This window comes from Aspergillus vadensis (genome assembly GCF_003184925.1).
Source record: "Aspergillus vadensis CBS 113365 unplaced genomic scaffold BO88scaffold_26, whole genome shotgun sequence".
In the NCBI taxonomy this organism is placed as follows: Eukaryota; Fungi; Ascomycota; class Eurotiomycetes; order Eurotiales; family Aspergillaceae; genus Aspergillus; species Aspergillus vadensis.
This window is the reverse complement of record NW_020292064.1, coordinates 272,479-289,089: the sequence shown is the minus strand read 5'-3', so window position 1 is coordinate 289,089 and position 16,611 is coordinate 272,479. Positions and strand designations below refer to the sequence as shown.

The following is a 16,611-nucleotide window of genomic DNA, read 5'->3' as shown; positions in this document are numbered from 1 at the left end:
TATTAACCGCCGTAGTATGCAGTATGTCCCAGGCGATTCTTCCCCGCTAGTTGGTGGCCTCTTGGCGCGTCAAGCAGTGATATTTGCAAAAGAAATGTACTGATCGTACCACTAGCCATCCTAACACAATCCAGCCGGTCGGGTATCTCTGCAATCGACCAGTATTTACCAAGCACACATGGAATGGATGTCATGCGGATCGAGGAAGCTACTAGTCATCGACACTGATGTTAGTGGTATCATGTGGGAGGCTTCACAGTGAGCTTGTTTCCCCATTTTGCTCTTGTTTCCATTTGGCCTAGTCTGTAGGTGTCAGACCAATTTGCAGTGGCTCCAATCCACGAGCTCGTGGGCCTGCGGATATAGAACTTGATAAGCTCTCGAAGATTCGACGCAGATTGTGGACAAGGCGGCCGACCATAGCCGGTACTCCGTCCCGGAGCAGCCAACGTCATGGGCGACTAGCCAGTGCCATCAGTACAACCTTAGATGACGTTCGGCGAGCCGCGTTCTGCATTTCACTTTGGGTCGGAAATCGTTCACGAGCGCGTTCTAGGGAGGAGGCTCCGTGGCGAAGCATTTCGGCACATTTTGGCTCACAGTATCAGTCTGCACTGAAGATGACACAAGACATTAGCCAGAAGGCAAAGAGACCGTTGGGGGTTAGGGCTTCACTTTTTCAAATAGCGAGAACTCTCTTCGCGTCCGCCGTCCAGAGGGGGTTCATGGTGGACATTCAGGGACACACTTTTTGTTGTCCGCCGCGTCTTGAGCAAGGAGGCGGGAAGGTGATGTTACAGGGTCCGTGCTTAGAAGATATCTAGTAGGCACTTTGCAATAGAAACGTATCGAGGGGGTTAACGAAGAATGTGACGGGGATTGAGGTCGATACTACCTGGACCAGTGAGGCCGTGGATGTTTCGGCCGAGGCGGGGAGAAGATCGGGAAGGGAGGGAGAGAGAGATTATTGGAGAGAAAGGAAGTGACTGGTTTGTCTGCCTGACCAACAGGGCCAACTCAACTTCCCCCCAAGATTCTCTTTCCGCTCGCATGACTTGCAGAAGGGGGAATAGGAATGCCAATGTCCACTGAACCAGAATATACGAACCCTTCACTTTGGGGGGGGCAGTCGACCATTCAAATATGCTTCGTTCCATCGGCCGAAACTTACCCAAGTAGTTCTGAAGTTCGGAACCACCATCACGATTGGCATGGAAAATGGTTCCGTATGGGGATGTGGCTGACTCTGCGACCCTCTTTCCTGCAACGCGGACCAACAGTTTTTCCTCCTGGAGCATCGCAGAGAGATGAAGCAAGGGCATGAATCTGGATGCCAGATCCCATGCGCGATCTCGCCGATGAGATCGCAGAGATGGGAAGGGGGGATAAGGCGAGGTGGCGATGAGGCAGTCGGGTTCAGCTGCATTGTTGCCAGCCAGCTTCGAGCATCGCTTCGCTACTAATTAGTAGTCTCCTTTCCCTCCCTTGTGGCACCGGCACACAAATCCCGGATATCCCTCTTGCCAATGCGCTAATCAAGGTATTCCAGACTTTCAGCCTGATCTTACCTCCAGTCTCAACCGGTTTTCCCAGAATTAGCACCCTTCCCAGAATTAGCACCCTTGCAACCGCCCCCGGGGGTGGACCCGATGCTCGAGGCTTCCCAATCGTCCTGTGGGCTCTGCGATCGGTAGATTTATTTCTTGTATGGCTTGTCTTATACTTCTGGATGATCTACAGCCCCTGTTCTCTCGCAGCGTGGGGGGTACGCGCACAAAATACTGTTGGACAAGGCTTGGAAGGGTTACGCGCACTTCGGGGTCTGGAAATTAAATCCGCATAGATAGACCCGCGTTAGCGTGCACGCTTGCGGGCAGCCACTGTCGCTCTTTCTCAGCTCCCCGACTTTTTAACTCTACACTAATCTTGCTTTTTGCCCCTTAGGCCACATTGAGCGAGCTGCGTTCAGTCGAGACTCCGGTTCCTGTCAGGCTTACACTACTGCTTTGATCTCCTACTTCCCTTCGGCCAATTGAATTGGACGAAAATTGAAGCAATGGTCATCAACACGGGGCTCGATCGTTTACCCGCCTGTCGCACCCTCCCTTCCCTGCCTGCGGCTGTGTGACACGTCTAAGAAACTTTTCCGGAGCGGCTGCGAAACTTTGATCGGGTGTGCCGGATTTATATATCGCTCGGAAATCTCCGTTGACAAGTCCAATGGGGCTTTCTGCCTGGGCTCAATGTTGGTGTTGTCTCGGATCACACAGCTTTTCCGGTGTCCGCACAACGGCCGAGTGCCGGAGATAATCACCCGGAGTGGTGGAAGAACGCTCTCCACAGGGCGGCTTTGCGAAGTAGAAGGCTTACGAGGATCGCTGTGGCGCCCTTGGCGCGTTGACACTGCATTCGCGCTGCAGTAACGCCACCGTGATGGGAGGTGATGATTTTTCAGGTGTGGAATGCACGTGTTGGTCGCGGACTTGCTTCATGTGTGCCCTCAAAACCGGTTGAAACTCGCCCGAGACGATCTTGATTCCGAGGCTCCACTCGGTCCAAAGTTTGTACAGAGTAGATGGACATTTGACAGTGATTGTGGAGTAGGACGCGCTAACCTGAAATGCGCGTAGGAAATAATTCGAAGTTGCTTGTCCATAGTAGACAGGCATGGGGCTACTAACTTAAGAGTAGTAGTTGGTGTTTTGCACAGAGATAGCACTCAGCGGCAGTTAAACAGCCTAGATAGATATCATATATATATATATATCATCATGTCCGTGCTTTCTACTATATTGAGGACCGGAGGATGTTGCTAGTAGTATTCCATACTAGTACCTCGCCGCCAGACCAGTTGGTCAATTATATCCGTGTATCAAGTCTAACTAATCATTCGTATCATCATTGAAATGTACAAATGCCCAACTAATTCATGCTCCTGCTGTCTGCTGTGTTGTGTTGATTCTTATCTAAGCGACTTCTCGGCCTGAGGCTCGGCGATGTTGAACCGACCGCCGACAGTCCGAACAACTCGATTCATCACTCACTCATTCATCCACTTCATCAGCATATCCTCTGCATCGGTTATCTACTTGTCTTTTTGCGGACAATTTCAGGACCTGATACATCAAATCGGGCATCGTCATGACTCATGAACCGTAGAAAACATTCCAGAGCGACCGAAGAGGGCGAATGCCCGAAACGGAGGAAGTTTGTTGCGTAAGTGTGCCCTTCTACTGTGGCCCTCTCAGCATCACTGCTAATCTTATCGTGCAAATCCAGCTGCCAACGATGTCACGCACACAAAATCAAATGCTCTGGCGACCAGCCCTGCGCCAAATGCCGCCAGGTTGGCTGTGCCGATGAGTGCCAATACGCACCTCGGGACCGTCAGGTCAAAGTGAGCGAGAGGTCAGTCCAACGAAAACTAACACTCTTGTGACTCACACGATGTTCGGGGATGGACGGACGTCATGCATGACTTTTTATAGTAGCCGGGAATTAGACTGATCGAGTTTTCCACAGTTATCTGCACGAACTGCAGGCCGAGATCCGACGCCTGCGAGAACAACCGACCCCTTCCTCGGTCAATGCGACCGAGGCCGAAGACGGGCGCGGCGGCGGCCCGTCGCGAACGGCAGAGGCGCCAGATGAAGCGGAAAGCAATAATCCCAACGTGCGCAACCCTTTGATCGGGGACCGGGCTTGGTTCCACCCATACGATCCGTCGGCGCCGCCGCTTTTCGTGGGCGAGGCAGCATGTACGGCTTTTGCGACGCGCTTCCGGCGCTTCTTGACGGGGAGTAATGCGACAGCGCATATTACGCGCACGCAGTATGTTCGGGATGAGAATATCGCCGCGGCTAATACGGGGGATATCTGGTGGCCGAGTTTGCACCAGGCGCGACTATTGTTGAAGATTGCGCTGCGGCAGATCAGCTTCATTTACCATCTGGTGCTGCGTAAGTCGACGCTGGAGAAGCTCGAGGAGATTTACCAGACGGGCGACTTTGAGTGCAAGGTCAACCAGTGCAAATTCTTTGCTCTATTTGCGTTTGGAGAGGCCTACTCCATGCGAAATGAGCCATCCACGGGTTCTAGAGTACCGGGGACCAAGTACTTTGCGCGGGCGTTGAGCTTGGTGCAGGTGCTGCCGGAGAGGACGAGCATCACGCATTTGGAGACGCTGTTGTTGATGTCTTTATTCTCGTATTACTTGAATCGACGTCATTCGGCCTATGTTCTGATTGGAAGCGCTATGCGGTTGGGATTGTCGATTGGAATGAACCACAACGTCCCCGAGTCGCAGCTGATCGATCCGATTGAGAGGCAGCACCGGGTGCGCATCTGGTGGACGATCTACATCTTCGACCGCATGTGGGGATCGAAGATGGGCCTACCGTCACAGATTTTGGATGATGATATCCACTTAGACATGCCGTCCAACGTCACCCCGGCGCAGTTACAGGAGGAGCAGTTCTCCGATACCGAGTATCTCAAGGCCAATATCAGCCTGGCACGGATCGTGGGTGAGACGATCGCCAAGTTGTACAGTCGCCGCAAGTACAGCGAAACGTTCCTCCAGCGCGTGCAGAAGCTCTTGAAAGCGCTGAAGAACTGGGTGGAAACCCTGCCCGAGCATCTGCGACTGGACCAGGTGGAGCCAGAGATGAGTCGGACACCGGTAGGCTCGCTGCATCTGTCATTCAACCAGGTACATCAATCCAGTTTCCATAGGATCGATTTATGAACTGACCGCAACTAGTGTGTGATTCTGACCACCCGCCCAACACTGCTCCACATCTTGATCAAATTGAGCGAAGCGGACGGAGCCCGACCAGAAGACATCGAAGAGATCTCCCAGCCGGTGCTCACACTCGGCGAAGCCTGCATCCACGCCGCACGGCACTCGCACTCGATTATCCTAACCCGATGGATCAACGGCACGTTACCAACTTTCGGATTCTTCCACGCGCACTACCTCTTCTCCTCTGCACTCGTGCTGGCCATGTCCAGCTTCACCCCCGTCGGCAACCCAGCAGACCTCGGGGCCTTCGAAACCGGCATGGAAGTCCTGCGCTCAATGAGCGAGAACGGCAACCTAGCGGCATCGGAATTCTACATCAACCTGGAACAGGTCAAAGTTTGCCTGGACCGATATCTGAGCGAGCGACGACGCGATTCCCGCAGTCGACGGAACGCCGCTGCAGCGATAGGGCCGGGGACGGTATCCGCCAAAGACGCGGCCGCGTCCGCAGCCGCAACAGCAGCAGCGACTCCAGCGTCATCGAACACGACGCTGACAGCGCATAGTATAGCCGAGGGGCCGATGGGACCAGCCGAGTTCGGACTACACCCAATGACGACGGGGGTGCTAGAGGGGGGTGTAGTACGAGATGCGACGAGCGGGTTCACGACGGCGATGGCGTTTATGGAGCCGACGATGCAGGACTTTTTGGCGCAGAGTGATTTTGATCTGGGCATGTTGCATCCGGTAGATACGTATATGAATGAGGAGCATGTGTATCAGGGGTATAGCTAAATAGCAGCCAGAGTTACTATGAATCAGAGACATGCAACTACATTATGTGTCTATCTGTGTATCACGTCTATCTATCTATCTATCTATCATGAACCATACACCATACCCAATGCAAAGCATACCCATAAAGACATCAACTCATAACCTGAGCAACCCCTCAACAACCGAAAGAGAGAGAGAGAGATTAAGCCTCCCCCCACCTCCTCTCCACCCACCTCTGCATATCCAACCCCTTACGGGTAATAACCACCACCAAAACGCCCCCAATGATAGACAAAAACACACCTACACCACACGCCAACAATTAGCCAACCATCACCGCACACACACACACACACCATCAATCCCGGACTGAAGGATAAATGGAGAAAAAAGAAAAAGATCACTCACAAATGGTAAACGTCCACCCCACCCCAATCGCCCCAATCAACGGCTCAACAGCGGCACTACTCCCCGCCGAAAATAAATACTGGATGATGTATTTCCCACTGATGGCTTCGGATCGGCGATGGGGGAGTGCTTCTATGATCCAAACCCAACCCCACACACATTAGCATCCATACACACATGAATACATCCTAGGAAGGGGATAAAATAAAGACATACCAGCAGCATACGTATTCAACCCATTAAACGTCCCCATAAGCCCCACGCCACCAAAAAACGCCGCAATGATGGGGACCACCATGCCGCCTTTCTCCTCCTGCAGGGTCCACCCATAGACGAGAGCCGCGGCGGGGAGGACGAAGAATAATGTTCCCAGGCCGGAGTTAAGTCGATCCTGGGGGAGACGGGTTCCGTTACGCTTTTTGATGTAGTTTCGGACCGTGCGGTCTGAGAGACGTCCGCCGAGGATACTTCCCACGAGGAACCCGGCCCCCGGGGCGAGATAGAAGAGGCCGGAGACGAGGGCAGTGGTGAGGTGGAAGCGAGGGTTGAAGATGGAGCGGGCGGAGGTGAGGATGGCGTATTGGAAGGTGGAGAGGAAACCGCATGTTAGGTCCTTTCAGGTATTAGTATGTTGGATAGGATAAGGGGAGGGTTAGGGGAGGGGGTATATGTACGGCGAGGAAGATGTTGGGGTAGATGAAGAGACGGACGATGTGGATGGGGTTGAATGCGGCGAGGATGCGAAGAGTGGTTTCTTTCATTGTTGGAGGAGTGGTGCTGCTGGTGGCAGTGGTAGTGGTGATGATCTTTGCATCTGCTGAGGGTATCTCAGGCACGAAGATCAGTGAGAGGATCAGGCCGAAGCCTGTCATGGCGACTTGCACCCAGAAGATAATGCGCCAGCTGGCGAAGGTGACGATGATGCCGCCGAAGCAGGGGCCTGCGATTACTTCATTAGCTCACATTGCCCTATATACTATTGAAGTTATAGGGTATAAGTAGGGAGAGGTAGGTATACCAATAGCCGGACCCGCAACAGTCCCTACCATGAAGAAACCCACTGCCGTTCCTCTAACAACCTATACATACAGACAATATTAACTCATCTTCCAGACCACATACCAATACAGCGGGGAGGAGGGATATACAGGCTCATAAATATCCGCCAAAATGGTCTGCCCCATAACCATAAACGAGGTACCCGTCAATCCACCCAAAATGCGAAACGCCGTAAACATGGGCAAATTGATAGCGGCGGCCGTACCCGCCGAGCACCCGCACAGCACCAAAACGGCGATGTTATATGAGATGCGACGACCGACTAAGCGACTCATGGGACCCCAAATCAGGGAAGAAAAGCCCATGGCCAATAATACACCGGCATTGATGACATTGAGGATTTCCTCGGTGGTGTTGAACCGGGTTGCGATTTCGGGGGTGGCGGGGAGCAGCGAGGTGCTGTTGAAGGTCACCGCCAGGGTCATCCATGAGACAATGAAGAGGATGATGGATTTGTGCCAGAAGGGGAGGTCATAACCTCTTGTTACTGTGGGCTTTTCGTTGATCGATGGTTGTTGTGATTTGGGAGTGTCATTGTGGTCAATGGCTGGCGGTGATTGTGTATTTGCCTCTTTTGGTAGAGTTGGGTTGGATTCCAGATCGGGAGCCATGGCCGGCATGGGGTCCCTTCTATGAAGTATTATAATGGAATTGGGTTAAGAATCTTTGGGTACTATCTACTCTGCTATCTGCGATACTTCTTATCTTATATATCTCGTGCAGACTCTGCCTGATTCGGCCTGCCGATTGTGTGGCCGAACTGCTGGCTCGGTCTGCTCGGAGCATCTGACCGAGTCGGCATCCGCTGCCGACGCCCGTTGACACGCACTTTCGGAGTTGGATCGCGTGTCTGCAGCTGCATATTACAGGTAAGAACTTTATCATACAGCCATACACATCATACCGATCTATAGTGTTATAGTGATTAACTGTTACAGTTAAAAGAGTATCGGAAAAGTAGTGATATAAAATATGTGCATTAAATGCTACTTGGAATAATCACAAAGTAGAACGGATTCAATTATGTACGGCTAACAAATCCACCAGTCTAACGGGCCATGCTTCCATGGCCCCCACACCTCCGCTTCACGCTTACAGCAGGATCATGCCAAGAGCGGCGCCAACGGCGGTCACCGCGTAGGCACCCAGCTGCCAGCTACCGACCTGGACAGCGTTGGGGGCAGTCAGACCGGCACCAGCACCCTCGGAGGTGCTGGAGCTGGCGCTGGCAACAGAGCCGCCGCCAGTGGGGGAGGAGGTAACGCTGCCGGTACCGGCGGTGCCAGCCTCCTTGAGCAGGGAAGAGCAGGTGCCAGTGGCGGCGCTGGAAGAGGTGGTGGTACCATCACCGCTGAAGTCGCAAGCGCTGGCCTTGGCACTCTGCTTCTCGTAGTACTGGTTCATGACGAAGCTGAGCTGCTGCTTGGTGGAGCAGACACTGTAGGCACCGTAGTCACCGGTGGTGGAGTTGCTGGACATGCCGTCGCAGTAGTCACCCTTGGCGCAGATGTAGTCGAACAGGTCACCGTACTTGCTCTCCTTGACAGAGTCCTTGACGACGCAAGACAGAGAAGCCTCCATGCAGGAGCAGAGATCCTCGTTGGGGGAGGGGGGGAGAGTGTTGGTGGCCTCCCAGGCGGTGCCGACGCTGGGGCAGGTAGGGGTGGCAGTGTTGCTGGCGGACCAGCTGTTGCTGTTCACACCGGTAGCAGTGACCTTCTGCATCTGGGAAGACAGGTTGGAGAAGTCCTTGAGAGTGCTGACGCTGGAGCCGTCGACCGAAACCAGACCGTAGTCGTTGGCCTCCTGGAAGTACATGTAGACAATACCACCGCTCCAGACGTCGTTCATCTGGTCACCGAAGAGGACGGGGACATCGGTGAAGGTACGGGGAGAGGGGCTGTTGCAGCCATACTCGGAGAAGAAAGCAGGGACAGGGTAGTCCTTGAACTCCTCGGTACGGGCCTGGTAACCGGAGGTCTTGAAGGAAGAGTCACCGCACCACTCGTAGATGTTGTAACCGAAGAAGTCGATGCGGTCGTCAGAGTCACCGCAGACCAGGTAGCTCTTCAGGTCGTCACGGATGGTGGAGTCATCATCAGTAGCATAACCAACACCGAGGGAGGTACGGTAGTTCTTGGCCTTGATGTAGGCCTTCATGTCACGGACGGCGGCCTTGACGTAGGCAATAGCGTTGGTGTTGTTCTGGCTGTTGGCGACCTCGTTACCGGCGAAGAAACCGATGACGTTGGTGTAGTTGGCAAAGGCATCGACGACGCTGGTGTAGCGAGAGTAGAGGTCGGTGTTCCACTGGGGGTCGTCCCGGTTGATGGAGGTCGAGGGGGCAGACAGGTCAGTGATGAGGTAGATGCCAGCATCCTGCAGGGCCTGCATGCACTCGGTGTGGTCCTTGGTGGGGTCGACAGCATAGGTACGGATCACGTTGGTGCGCAGCTGCTGGAGGTAGGGGATATCACGCTTGCAGGTGGAGGCATCAGCCAGAGGGTCGGTGTAGTCCGAGTTAGAGGAGTCGGTGCCGTTGCTCGTGTAGTCCTCTGGTGACGGGTTAGCTGCGCGTCGAGGCGCCATTGACAATTGAGCTACATACGCTGATAGGCAACGCCACGGATGAAGCTAGAAAGGGTCAGTAAGAAAGTTAAAACCAGACCATGCAGTAGGATAACTCACAATTGGGTGCCATTGTTGGAGTAGAAGAACTTGTTGCTCTATAGCCAACCAAACCAGTTAGTAACTTGACCTCCAGCCCTACGGCGGATGGCGGAAACATACCTTGGCCTCAATGGCAGGCAGGTCCGCAGCAATAGCGCGGCCCAGGAGGAGCGAAGCTCCAGCAAGGGTAGTAGCAGAGAACTTCATTATGTGAACAGTGATGTGTGAAGCGAGAGTCCGAATTCAATGTAGCTGGTTTCTAAATCTGCAGATGAAAGTACTGCAGTTCCCGAGTTATCAACTTTCCACAGGAGAGTTGAAATACAAGGGAGGAAGAGGAAGAAAGTCTAGAAGTATACAACGAGTGACTGACGGCTGAAACAAGGCGCCGTGGATATAGCGATGGCTGGATGGATGATGAAGTGGCTGGGAAGGAGAGAAAGAAAGAAAGAAGATGGAGAGAAGAAGGAAGAAGAAGAAGAGAAGAGAAGGAAGAGGAGGGAGGGGGTATTTGGAAATAACCAGTACCAGAAGGGGGGGGAGGAGGCGAATGACGGGGGAAGCGAGTGGCCCCGGCCCCTGCCTCACTCACTAACAAACAGTCAGTACTCTCAGTATCCATCGTTGTTGGCTGTGTGCCTGTCGGATGTTCAGGCTTACGACGCCCTCCGCTGTAAAAATAGTAAATTCCGCTGTGATTGGAGTTCCGGTCGATGTTGATCTCCAGGGTGGACAATCCATTGTCCGGTCCATGGGGCTATCCTGCTATCCTTCTCACTTCCATAGTTACTAGTTTCAATGCTACCATCTTACTCTTCCATGTGGCAGTGTCATGGATCGTCTCTCATTTCCATAGACAAGCCTTTTTCTTGTGAATCTCTTCTTCCCGTCAAGCATTCGAGTGGGCGTTGGAGTAAATTCAATTCCACTTTGAAAAAAACCAGAACTGGCTGGAAAGGACCATGGGTAAACGAGCGAAACAGAGCAGAGAAAGAAAGCGAGTGGGCTGAAAGGGTGAAACTAGCCCCAGGACCCTGTGGGATGATTGGCTCAGGACCCTGGCGGGGATTTTGATACGGGCGGTAATACAGTGTTCTGACGGGTCCAGACTCATGCCGAGCCTGGTTCCTTGTTCCTGACCCGGTCCAATTGGGCAACTCCCGGGCTCATCCTCTCGCCATTTCCGTCCCTGTCGCTGGGGAATTGACCTCTCAGGCCCTTCCTCCCTCTCCGTGCTGTGGGGCGTCTGTTTATTGGGATTCTCTCCTGGACGGCTCACTCATTGCACATCCTCAGGGCCAAAGATGGGAAACGGGAAGATGAAAGTCTGCTCGAGACTCGAAATATAATTGTTGGTTGGTTTTAAATACACACTTTCAAACATTGAGACACATCTAGTGCACAAAGTCAGACACTCTGGTACTATTTCCATGACTTCTGACACCTTCCACTGAAACCTCTCCTATAAGCAGCGCTGGCATTGCCAAAAAGAGGAGTCTGCCGGACCGAGCGGGCCTCTGCCAAGAATGCCAAGAGCGCATTGAAATGGTTGGGTTTGTGGTGGTAATCTGACCATACCGTGTATCAGACGGTAATGGGGAAGGGGAAAGACCCTCGGACCCTGGCAGGGTCTAAGGGTCTGGCGGCCCTGACCACCCCCGAGGGGCCGTAAACTAATGTAAGGCTAGGTAAGTTTTAAGGTAACAAATCCCAACTCTGGGATCCACAATTCATGTCCAGGAGAATGAAACATGGATGGCAACTGATCGTCTCACCAGAAGTTTCTTTTATTTATTTATTATTATTACTTTTTGTTTTGATTGCAGTGGTTTTCTTCTTCCTTTTACCCACCCCGATGGAGCTTCATCATTGCTTGTCTGACATCGCTTCATCTGCATTGGTGTACGATGTATCCACGTTTGCTTCCCACGGCTTCTAATCATTCTTCCGGATTAGCCGTGTCTATCTATAGTGTTTGACGTAAATTAGGAGAAATGGTCGCTGTTCGGCTTAAATAAACCTCCGTCATTCTCAAACAGTCTTCAATAGCTCTGCCTCTGGTGGAGCAGGAGTCTGACTCGCTTATACGGTACTATGATCTCCCTCTCCTCGAGGCACCCTTTCGTGGGGTCTGTTGCACTGGAAATGCCGCTGCACTTAGGAGTCAAAGAAATTTGTACTACAAAGAAACGAAGCCAGCCCGTCCCCTATCCGGAAGCATCAGCTGTGATCGGCTGCCGAAACAAAAACACGGGATACCAAGCTTCACGGGATACCAAGCTTCACGGGATACCAAGCTTTGAAAGATCATCGAGCGGCTTCCTCGTCAACCCAATAACAGCCCGTCCACTGCCTGATTCTTTTGCCTCTCTCTTTTTGCCTTCTCCTTATTACTGTGATGGTGTCTCTCTTCGTCCTACCATACTGACCGTGTCTCTGTCGGTGTTGTCATCCCTCATCATTCATCCATCATCTTGCCATGACCTCATTCTCCCCTCCAACCCCCCCCTTTAAAGCAAGGGGGATCACCCCACACCTGGTATGAGGCTGGAGGGCGGCCTCACCGATCCAGCCTGCCGTTCACCGTTGGACGTCATCGGCTTGCTCTGCTGGAGCTTGTAGGCGCCACGATCGCTGTGTTGTGTGACTCCACACACTGGGAGATGGCTACCAACTGCGGCCGATTCATCTGTCGCAGTCCTCACCTTGCACCGGTGAGGGCCACCACTCTGCATGACATGTCTTTGTAGCACCTGGTGCGCACTTTTCCGGCACTTCAGTTCGTTGTTTGTCTATAGTGGTCGGAGTTACATTTCCCGATCGACAACGCTTGGGCAGAATGTCAGCTGGGTAGTACAACATGTGCATTTCTCTATCCCCAGGGTAACGGTGGTTCCTGATCTGAACGGCGGCAGATGGATCACACTGACGGAGATAGCCATGTTCAAACTTCAATGAGACTGACTGACCTCACAGTGACTATGAGCCATGTGGGAGCAGCCGGGACTGACTACTTGTGGCGGTGCGTGTGGCAGTGTGCTGGATATGCTGTGGCTGATACATGTGGCTCAGTCACCAACAGCCACAGATGTGGCGGTCAGGCACTCCCCCGCTTATCTAATATCTGAGTAAGGAGTGTCACCAATCAGCGACCACCACATGGGGCGGGCGCGAAACAAGCCAGGGGGCTGCAATTGCTTCGCCAAAGTTTTAACTTTGATTACGACAACCACCAGATCCTCTGGCAAATGGGGCCATTCTGTCGCGGTTCACCCTCAAAGAGACTTTGCAACAGCGTTTAGCGATGGCCATACTGCTGCCCAATTTCCATAGATCTTCTACCTGTCCTACCTGACAGACAGACAGCATGCTTGCAACTTAATAGAGGCCCGATGAGGGTGAAATTTCTCCTGTCGGGCCCTTTGTGCTCTTTGTGCCCCTGGATCAGCCAAGAACCCAAGACATCATCATGATGAATTTCGCACTCCGCTCGCAAAAGCGAAGCCAAATTTCGTTAGTTCGGAGGCAATCTTAGGCTTGGCGGGTTGCTTGTTGGGGGTTCTCCGATTGTCAATTGCCTTCTCTAGAAGCGCCAGGGGCTGGAAGCACCAAAGCTCCATCCACTCGCCAGCTGGGTAGCCACTGAGCTTGCGGGATGCCTCTTTGCCGATGGGTCAATTGGGGGTTATCATATAAATCGGGAGGATCCAGCAAATGAGAGGCCTGCCTGTGCGTAGACTAGCGGTAGTTGTGTGGCTGAGCTCAGAGCAGCAACTTTAACCAAATAATGAGTTGTGACGACAATTAACTTGGAACTCTCCTGTGCAGTTCTCTCCTTTCAAACGTTGTGTGTGAGGTTTCTGTGTCTCTGTCGGCACTTGCCCTTGCAGTTTGTGAAGTGTCATTCTTTCCATCCAGTCCTGTGTTGGACTCTGTTGTCGCTCGTTACCGTTGTCATTGCACAGTCCCCGTCTTGCTGCATTCCCGCAATATTAGGCTTTTTTTTCTCTATATATTACATCGCTGGCTGCTTCTGCGCGCGACGTCCCTCCTTTTTGCTCTTTAATTTTTCTTCCTATAATTATCGCATCAACATCGGACCCAGTTTGGAATATCTCCGACGGCGCAGTTAGTTTGTCGCAAACCAAACTGAATCCCCTCCAGCTCGACTGTAGTAGTTTTGACAGCCACTCGAGGCGGAGTCTTCACGAATCCACTTCAGCCACACTTGAGCCTCCAACAAGGGCTCTTTTTGCTGTCTAGTCTATCACTTAGCTACTCCACGTCAGTGAGTCTATTGCTTCTCTTTGTCTTGCCTATTGGACCCCAGCATGAATGACTGCTGGTACCGCGCTGTTGGGACGCCATGTGCGTTCATCGCCTCTCAACAACGCGGCTCCGTCGATCGCCCTTCTAATTTTGTCTCTCATATATCATCGCTGACATGGTGCCTAATTATTATTTAGTACATAGACCCCAAAGATCCCTGCACTGTTCTTGCTCCATTATCCATCGATAACTAGTTCACGTCTATTAACATGCGTATGTATTATCTCTTCCCCTTTTCCGCCCGCGACCATCGCTAACATGCATCTTGGCATTAGATATCTACAAACGACATGCCAGGAAACTGGCCTGGTATGACCAGGAGGGCGAACCGTCCTCAGTTAACCCGTTCAAGAAGTTTCGCAGACAGCCCCGACGCACCAACTCTATCCAGCTGGAAAACCGACTCACCCCCGTCTTGTCCGAGGGCGGAGTACGCCTGTCCGAGGAGCGCCGCCGACGGAGAGACATGACCGATGGCCTGGTCGGCCCTGAGCACGCAGACAGCTTCCCTCCTCAGTCTGCTGGCACTGATCTGGTTGGACGCGACAGCAATGACAAAGTCGGCACCGACCCTTCCATGCATAGTCAAGTTCCAATCAATGTTCCGCGTCAGGACGAGCCCGAAGACCTGCAGGGTCCGCGAAAGAGAAGGACCTTCTTGAGCAACACCTTCAAGCCCGAAGATGATCAGTTGACTACTGATTCGGGCAAGCCGATGAAGAAGAAGCACAACTTCACCGTCATGGGACAACTGAAGGCTACGATCTTCAATTCTTGGATTAATGTTTTGCTTCTGGCCGCGCCTGTTGGAAGTAAGTACCTCACCAGAGTTTTAAGCTGCAGTACTGACTCTGATAGTTGCGTTGAATTATGTCAATGGTGTTAGCCCAGTGGCTGTCTTTGTGGTTAATTTTATTGCGATCATGTAAGTCTTCGCTCTCCTGTGTGACTTCTCAGCTAACATGAACAGTCCCCTTGCAGCCATGTTGAGTTACGCGACAGAGGAGATTGCCATGCGGTATGTTGATCCAAAGTTCTGACTGGATCATTCTAATGAAGACACAGCACGGGTGAGACAATTGGAGGTCTGCTCAATGCGTCATTTGGGTAAGTTCTATTCCCCATCTACATTATTCTGATCTAACCTGATGCAGTAACGCGGTCGAACTTATTGTTGCCATTATCGCTCTGGTTGACAATGAAGTCACCATCGTCCAAACATCTCTGATCGGAAGTATGCTCTCGAATCTGCTTCTGGTCATGGGCATGTGCTTCTTCTTTGGTGGTATCGACCGCCTGGAGCAGCACTTCAACCCCGTAGTTGCTCAGATCGCCGCTAGTTTGCTAGCGTTGGCTGTGGGAAGTTTGATCATTCCCACGGCGTTCCACGCTTGGTCCGATGGTGAGTTTCAAAGAATCGTTCCTCTGACGCAGCTAACAGTTTCCAGCTGGCGATACGGGCGTCGCACCCTTGTCACGAGGTATGTATCTTTCCAAAAGCGGTCGTATGTAAGCTTACATTTTCCAGGCACCAGTGTTATCCTGCTAGTCGTTTACGGATGTTATCTGTTCTTCCAGCTCAAGTCGCACACAGAGATCTACAACGCCCCCAGCCCCAAGGTAGAGAAGAGACGGCAAAAAATCAACGAAGGTGATGCCAGTCGTGGTATCGCGCAGATCGGCAAGATGTCCGCCTCCATGGCGGGTGAGCATGCGCAGAACGTGAAATTGCAGGAACCGGACGATGATGAAGAGGAAGAGCCTCAGCTGAGCGTTCTCGTCGCTGTCCTGACCCTCGTTATCTCCACTGTTTTTGTTGCTCTGTGCGCTGAATTTATGGTAAGCCACCCTTTTCTCTCTTTTTTAGCACGTAGCTAATTGTTCAGGTTGACTCGATCGACGCCCTCACCACCCAAGGACACATCTCTGAGACCTTTGTCGGATTGATCCTTCTGCCTATTGTGGGTAATGCGGCCGAGCACGCCACCGCCGTGACTGTGGCATGCAAGGATAAGATGGATCTGGCCATTGGTGTGGCGGTAGGATCCAGCATGCAGATCGCGTTATTGGTGCTTCCGTTGATCATCGTGATTGGATGGGGCATGGGTAAGTTTGACTGATTAAACGGATATGATGTGATACTGACAGAAGCAGGTAACGACGACATGACTCTGTATTTCGATGCCTTCCAGGTTATTCTCCTTTTTGTGGCTGTACTTTTGGTATGTCTCTCACCCTCCGCTACATGTCGGCATCGACTAACCCTCGCAGGTCAACTACCTCATTGCCGACGGAAAGTCGCACTGGCTGGAGGGCGTATTGTTAATGATGATGTACCTCATCATAGCCGTGGCCGCCTGGTTCTACCCCTCCAAGACTGAGCCCAGCGCATAGGGCAGCCTGCCATAGTCATACTAGTGGGAGCAGGATGAATATTTTCTTCTTCGACGTGTATATTATTGTCATGATCTCTTCATTTCTTGGTTATTTTATTATGTGATGCCGGATACCAACTGCATGACTCGTCTTATTTAGTTTGTCGATAAAAAGTACTGCTGATGGAAGATACAATGCATTTTACTAATGTCTAGCTGATTCAATAATCGATACTTCATTAGTTGGGA

General features: G+C 52.2%; 7 protein-coding genes across 7 annotated transcripts; 4 read left to right on the top strand and 3 right to left on the bottom strand.

The window, feature by feature from the left end:
- Positions 1–1,063: 1,063 nt before the first annotated feature.
- BO88DRAFT_407848 (uncharacterized protein) lies at positions 1,064–1,784 on the top strand. The gene has a single exon (XM_025707549.1). It carries the CDS (start codon positions 1,076–1,078, stop codon positions 1,322–1,324), a length of 249 nt encoding a protein of 82 aa, XP_025559017.1. The 5' UTR covers positions 1,064–1,075; the 3' UTR covers positions 1,325–1,784.
- Positions 1,785–2,916: 1,132 nt separating this feature from the next.
- On the top strand, positions 2,917–5,539 carry BO88DRAFT_490866 (transcription factor domain-containing protein; the record flags this gene model as incomplete). The annotated part of the gene is made up of 4 exons (XM_025712816.1): positions 2,917–3,216; positions 3,280–3,408; positions 3,523–4,711; positions 4,763–5,539. Exons 1-4 carry the CDS (start codon positions 3,149–3,151, stop codon positions 5,537–5,539), a joined length of 2,163 nt encoding a protein of 720 aa, XP_025559016.1. The 5' UTR covers positions 2,917–3,148.
- A 184-nt stretch (positions 5,540–5,723) lies between these two features.
- BO88DRAFT_349192 (putative MFS transporter) lies at positions 5,724–7,413 on the bottom strand (the record flags this gene model as incomplete). Its single annotated transcript, XM_025703442.1, has 6 exons — positions 5,724–5,824; positions 5,930–6,061; positions 6,146–6,542; positions 6,640–6,878; positions 6,960–7,008; positions 7,078–7,413. 6 exons carry the CDS (start codon positions 7,411–7,413, stop codon positions 5,724–5,726), a joined length of 1,254 nt encoding a protein of 417 aa, XP_025559015.1.
- Positions 7,414–8,080: 667 nt separating this feature from the next.
- BO88DRAFT_349287 (uncharacterized protein) lies at positions 8,081–9,865 on the bottom strand (the record flags this gene model as incomplete). Its single annotated transcript, XM_025703446.1, has 4 exons — positions 8,081–9,543; positions 9,597–9,622; positions 9,677–9,714; positions 9,779–9,865. 4 exons carry the CDS (start codon positions 9,863–9,865, stop codon positions 8,081–8,083), a joined length of 1,614 nt encoding a protein of 537 aa, XP_025559014.1.
- Positions 9,724–10,384, bottom strand: BO88DRAFT_145507 (uncharacterized protein). Its single transcript, XM_025701487.1, has one exon. The coding sequence runs from the start codon at positions 10,278–10,280 to the stop codon at positions 9,918–9,920; it is 363 nt and encodes a 120-aa protein (XP_025559013.1). The 5' UTR covers positions 10,281–10,384; the 3' UTR covers positions 9,724–9,917.
- A 1,897-nt stretch (positions 10,385–12,281) lies between these two features.
- Positions 12,282–12,716, top strand: BO88DRAFT_145488 (uncharacterized protein). The gene has a single exon (XM_025701486.1). The coding sequence runs from the start codon at positions 12,392–12,394 to the stop codon at positions 12,614–12,616; it is 225 nt and encodes a 74-aa protein (XP_025559012.1). The 5' UTR covers positions 12,282–12,391; the 3' UTR covers positions 12,617–12,716.
- Positions 12,717–14,196: 1,480 nt separating this feature from the next.
- Positions 14,197–16,611, top strand: BO88DRAFT_471584 (sodium/calcium transporter; the record flags this gene model as incomplete). Its single annotated transcript, XM_025711703.1, has 11 exons — positions 14,197–14,200; positions 14,263–14,799; positions 14,846–14,912; positions 14,958–15,005; positions 15,053–15,094; positions 15,142–15,389; positions 15,436–15,468; positions 15,516–15,826; positions 15,874–16,093; positions 16,136–16,209; positions 16,259–16,611. 11 exons carry the CDS (start codon positions 14,197–14,199, stop codon positions 16,379–16,381), a joined length of 1,707 nt encoding a protein of 568 aa, XP_025559011.1. The 3' UTR covers positions 16,382–16,611.